The sequence below is a fragment of the Gambusia affinis genome, linkage group LG05 (genome assembly GCF_019740435.1).
Source record: "Gambusia affinis linkage group LG05, SWU_Gaff_1.0, whole genome shotgun sequence".
In the NCBI taxonomy this organism is placed as follows: Eukaryota; Metazoa; Chordata; class Actinopteri; order Cyprinodontiformes; family Poeciliidae; genus Gambusia; species Gambusia affinis.
In genome coordinates, this window is record NC_057872.1 from 25,540,893 (window position 1) to 25,545,927 (window position 5,035).

The 5,035-nt window shown below is 38.4% G+C and overlaps 1 protein-coding gene across 1 annotated transcript; it reads left to right on the forward strand.

Annotated features, from left to right (window-relative positions):
- The first annotated feature begins 764 nt into the window (after window positions 1–764).
- On the forward strand, window positions 765–3,521 carry LOC122831674. Its single transcript, XM_044118044.1, has 3 exons — window positions 765–933; window positions 1,031–1,089; window positions 2,517–3,521. Exons 1-3 carry the CDS (start codon window positions 893–895, stop codon window positions 3,242–3,244), a joined length of 828 nt encoding a protein of 275 aa, XP_043973979.1. The 5' UTR covers window positions 765–892; the 3' UTR covers window positions 3,245–3,521.
- Window positions 3,522–5,035: the final 1,514 nt, after the last annotated feature.

Sequence of the window (5,035 nt, forward strand, 5' to 3'; positions counted from 1 at the left end):
AGATTGGTGCAGCGGGACTCTGTGTCAGGAAAATCAAAAAACTTCCTGTTCACATCTTTGAACATTGCCATCAATTTTGAATCCATTATGTGCTACAGGACCCTTTAAATAAAACCCAGAACTATTAATTACCCAAGTATGGGATCATGCTAAAGGTGAATGTGCAATTATAGAATTGAATTAAGGCCCTGTTGGGCTTGTCATTCCTGACAGAAATAATTTGGCTGAATTATTAAAAGCTTAACAGCCCTCAGCATCTTCATTGTTAGTATTTAGGAGCTGCAGAGATCCAAGCTTTGCCGTGAACTGCACTTATTTAAAAGATATCTGTGAAAAACAAAGTTAAAATAGTACTGATGCATGCTGTGTTGTTCTTTGAACCATGAAATGAAAGCGGTCAAACTTAATGAGATCATTTTACATTATTACAGTTATGGTAATCATGCAGAAAGTGACACTTTCATTTTTGGGGGGTTAGAAAGTTTAATAAGTTACCTGCTTTTGCAGTGTAAAGATCTGATGAGATGTTTCATGGTCACAGAATCATATATACATTCAACATTAAAGATTTATTTTTTTTTCTAACTAAAACATGAAAACCATTGTTGCACTGTGTGGAAGGTTACCAGAATGAACAAATATTAAACTTTAATGTTTGTTTCTGACCATTTTACTGACAATTTACTCAAAATTACATTGTTTGTTTTTATCTAATTTCCTGTGATGAAACAGTTTTCTCTTGTCTGACTGGTTGGTTTCAGGTTCCCATGATTAGCAGCTGTCTATAATTACCAACTCAAGGCCTGGTTTGGGTTTAGTCTTCTGATCGGCTGCAACAACAACTCAAGAGTGAAGAGTGAGTCAGCAAAATTCTGCTGTCACGGAGATTACGATGACAGTCCAGAAATGTGTGCTCCTCTGGTGGCTTCTCGAGTATGATTTGCTTTAATTTGAAACAATTATAGCTTTTCGCAGCTGTGTTTTTTACCTTCAACACTTTGTTTTATTTATTTATTTTTGTCATTTCCAGCACTGCTGTACTTCACTCTGTATCAGCCGGAGGTGCATATTGTGCTAAAACAGCGAGAGGTATGTAATTTGCTTTAATTGCTGTCACTGATTACTAATGATTACCAATTAGTGGGTATATTTGACATTTTAAAATAATGACACAGCTAACAGAATAAGTATTGTTGCCACATGCTTGCTCAGGATGAGGGAATCCTATAAAGTAAATGACAAAATGCAGTTGGCTTTTTACTAATTAGACAACTTTCTACTAATTAGCATAATTGGTAATTAATCTGAATATATTGTGTACATTAAAATTGGCTGAGATTTATTTTTTTTTCATTTTATTATTATTTTTTTTAATCCCAACATACAGATCCACCTCAATAGATTAGAAAATAACAATTTAGTTTAGAGTAACTCAACTCAAGTTGATGTTTTATAATAATTATCAGTACACACAGTAACTTGAATTGTTTGTCTTGCAGTAAAGTGAAACCTAAAATGCGCTTCTGAGAATTAATGTTGCAGAATATTCTTTAAAAAATCAAACCGATGCAGATGCATTGGCTTGCTGAAATGTGTGCCCGTGTACTATAAAGTAATGTACTTAATAATTGGTTAGAGCTCCTCTTGAATTAATGACTGCTTCAAGGCAGTGTGGCTTTTAGGTGATCAGCCTATTCCTCTGCGATGCTAAAATTGAGCTTGCTTTATTGGCAGTCTTCAGCTCAAGACCTCATAGCTTGTCTATGAGGTCTCGGGTTAGGCCAATTGGTAGGTGAGTCAAGCACAGTAGTATCGTAATATACTCTTGACCCAAACCTTTTTCTCTTACCTAGGTAAATCATGTCTGATGGTATCCCAGTTTAAGGAATAGCAGAAGAAAAGGAATGCAATAGTTGTGAACATTAAATAATCCACCCACTCTCCAGACCTTAGGAATCTCTCAAATGTTTAATAGACTTTCATGATCCTCTCCATGCTGTAGTTATCCACATTATCTGTGACACTGTTTTTTTTTTTTTTACCCCCTGTCAAAATGTGTCCTTCCACTCTTAACTTTATTACTACTGGAAATGGCAACCTGAAAATCCAGTTTGCTTAGCAAAGACCTTTTGTGGATTGCCCTCGCCATGCAGAATCAGTGATCGCATGCTTGTCAAAGCAGCAGTCTGTCCCCATGACTGTGGAGGTTATAAATATTCCGTTTATTTATTTATATATATATATATACACACACACACACAGTATAAAAGTTTTCCGAAAAACTGAATATTGGATTTTCATTAGCTTTAAGCAATTATCATACATTAATCTTTGTATAATGAAACTGAGTTCTGCTTTTTCATAGAATTATTTAAATTAATGTTCCATTTCATCGAGATGCAACTGTATGATACATGAATTAGGTTTGGTTTGACTGTGAACTAAATGGTCTGGTCTGTCTCGTCTTTTACGTCATTAAGATGAACCTGGCCTGTATTGACTTTGTGCTCTTCCAGCTCGTGCAGCTGCCTTGGGTTTGGCGTATCCTGGATTCCATGGAGCCCCTGATCTCTCCTCACCAGCTGTTAGTTTGTTGCATCCTTCAACTTTTAGTTTTGATGACCTGCCTCCAACTGAATATAACATGAACGCTTATGAAGATGATCATAAGAAAGCCCCCTCTTATAATCCTCGGTATACAGGAACTCACTCCAGGAACTCTGGTAGGTTCTTGTTTAGCCATGTTCCATTCCCACAAGCCTCAAGAGGACAGTCGGCTGACCAAATATTAGGCGTTCCTCAAGGTCTATTGGACAGAAAGCCTGAGTCCAGTTTGGAGGAGGTCAACCATGTTGCCCCACCAACACTCGCCAAAGCCCCCAGCCACCCTGACCCGATGAATCTGCACCCTCAAGGTCGCAGAAAGCCCTTTCTGTTCAGACGCAGCGAAAACAACCCTGCCGGTGATGAGTTTGCCCCAAATAGACGTGGCATGCCTCTGACTGGACATGCCCCACTGCTGACCAGGGGTCATGCTGCTTACCAAAGTGGAATTAACCCTAAAGTCCCCCTTTTGCATTCTGCTCACTTCCTCCAGAGACGCCGTGGCTGGGCTCCGGTGCGTGGCTTTTGGAAAGTGGTCAAGCACCCTGGCCATCTGACTAAGAATCTACACGGGAGACTTGATGTGAGGCCTCCTATTCAAGGCAGAGCCATCTTACAAGGCTTGAGAAAAACAAAATAAGGTGCTCTTGAAATGAGTGTGAAGAAAAGGGCCTGACATATAGCGCAGCTGTCTTGTCAGATAGTGTCACTGTGACATGAGTTAACAGGCATTTTAAGGGTTGCATGTGTGGGTGGTGGGGTAGCAAAACTTCTTCTGCAAGTGTTTAGGCACTAGTGCAACTTTATGGGCAGCCATATATCTGTACAAGTTCATGTTCTGTTGCTTTCTCATCTGTAACTCCAAAACAAGTCATATAACACCTCATATTGAATATAAAGTTGTTCCAAATTGTCAATGCTTCTCTTCTTTTTTTTTTTTTTTTTTTTTTTTTTATTAATAGAATTGAGTCAATGAGGTCTATATGCTACCAGAGTGCCATCTATTGGTTCTAATGGGTACAAATAATTTTGGCTCACAATGTTTTAAACAGGTGTTGCTTAACAGAGGGCTGGCCTTTGACAAATCCTGTAGTCTAACAATCTGTGAGTACTAATGGTACATGTCCTAATTTCTCTAAATACTCTTTAAGTGGCATTTTTTAAAGCAATCAGAAGATAAGAAATGTATCTTTGTACTTTTTTGTGCAGACCAATAGTGCCTTTGCATATTTCCTACACAAGATTAACAGAAAAGGAGTCTATCCGTTAGCCTTTGCCTTTAATTGCCTTCAGAGTTTGAGCATGTGAGGTGGCAGGTGGGTAAGGTTATCACTGATCGACCCCCATAAATCAATCAATCAGGCGCTAAGGGAGGGAGTCGGGTCTATGAGCAGTCATTTGGAACGTGGAGTGAGGAAATGAGCGGCAGAACAAAGTAAAGCAATCAACTGTGCATGAGCAGCAGGAAGGAAGGCAGGCAGTCGACAAGAGCAGCAATACATCACAAAGGACACTGGGTTGGGCAGGGAGAACAAGAGGACAGCTTGGCAGCAAAGGACATTGAGTTTGAAGCAATGATGTGATGTTGGATTTAATTTAAAGAGAAAAGCTCACATGGAATATCTTGAACAAGGGTTCTAAAAGAATTGGGAAGGGGGGGAGCAGAATCTCTTTTTGGCGCAGATGTGCTTTGAGATGCGGCACCACCTTAACCTTAATCAATAATGCTTTGTAATGTGTTCAGAAGGTTTTTGTCTTTTGCTTTTAATGATGGCTGGCACATTAAAATGCTTAAAGAGAGGGTAAAGAAAAGCAAACTGCAGCAAGGACTATATTTAGTACAGCAAGCAGCTCTCATTTGTTGAAACGTGTAGTGCATGATAAACTGAATCTGTACCAAAAGCAGTTTCCTGACATGCAGCTTGACTTGTTTTAGATGTGATTTTTACATACAAATTCTGGAATCTTGGGATAATGTCATCTATTTTTTTTTTTTTCCTTTATCTACTTTAAGCATGTAGTTTATGGCAGGAGGTTCTCTAAAGGAAACTTACAGATACTGAATTATCAAGGGAATTATTCTCTCTGGGGTCCAGCAGGAGATTATACAACATTCTTCTAGACAAAACATTTTATGTGAATAAAAACCACAATTATTTGAATTACACTTCTATATAAAGTTGAATAGAAGACAACGTGCACATCTGCATGTAGTGACTTCTTTCACTTTTTGTTCCTCAGAAGTTGGGTGTATGACTGAAAAACAGGTTTTCTTCTCTGACAAAACTGAAGTGTGGTTAGCATTTTATTCAGAGTCAAAACTTTACAGAACCGCCTTTTGCAGCATTACAACTTTAAGCATTTTGAATATTATTGGATTAAATGCAGAAGGTCTGAACATCAGTGTTCAAATAAAATACAGGCCAGGATC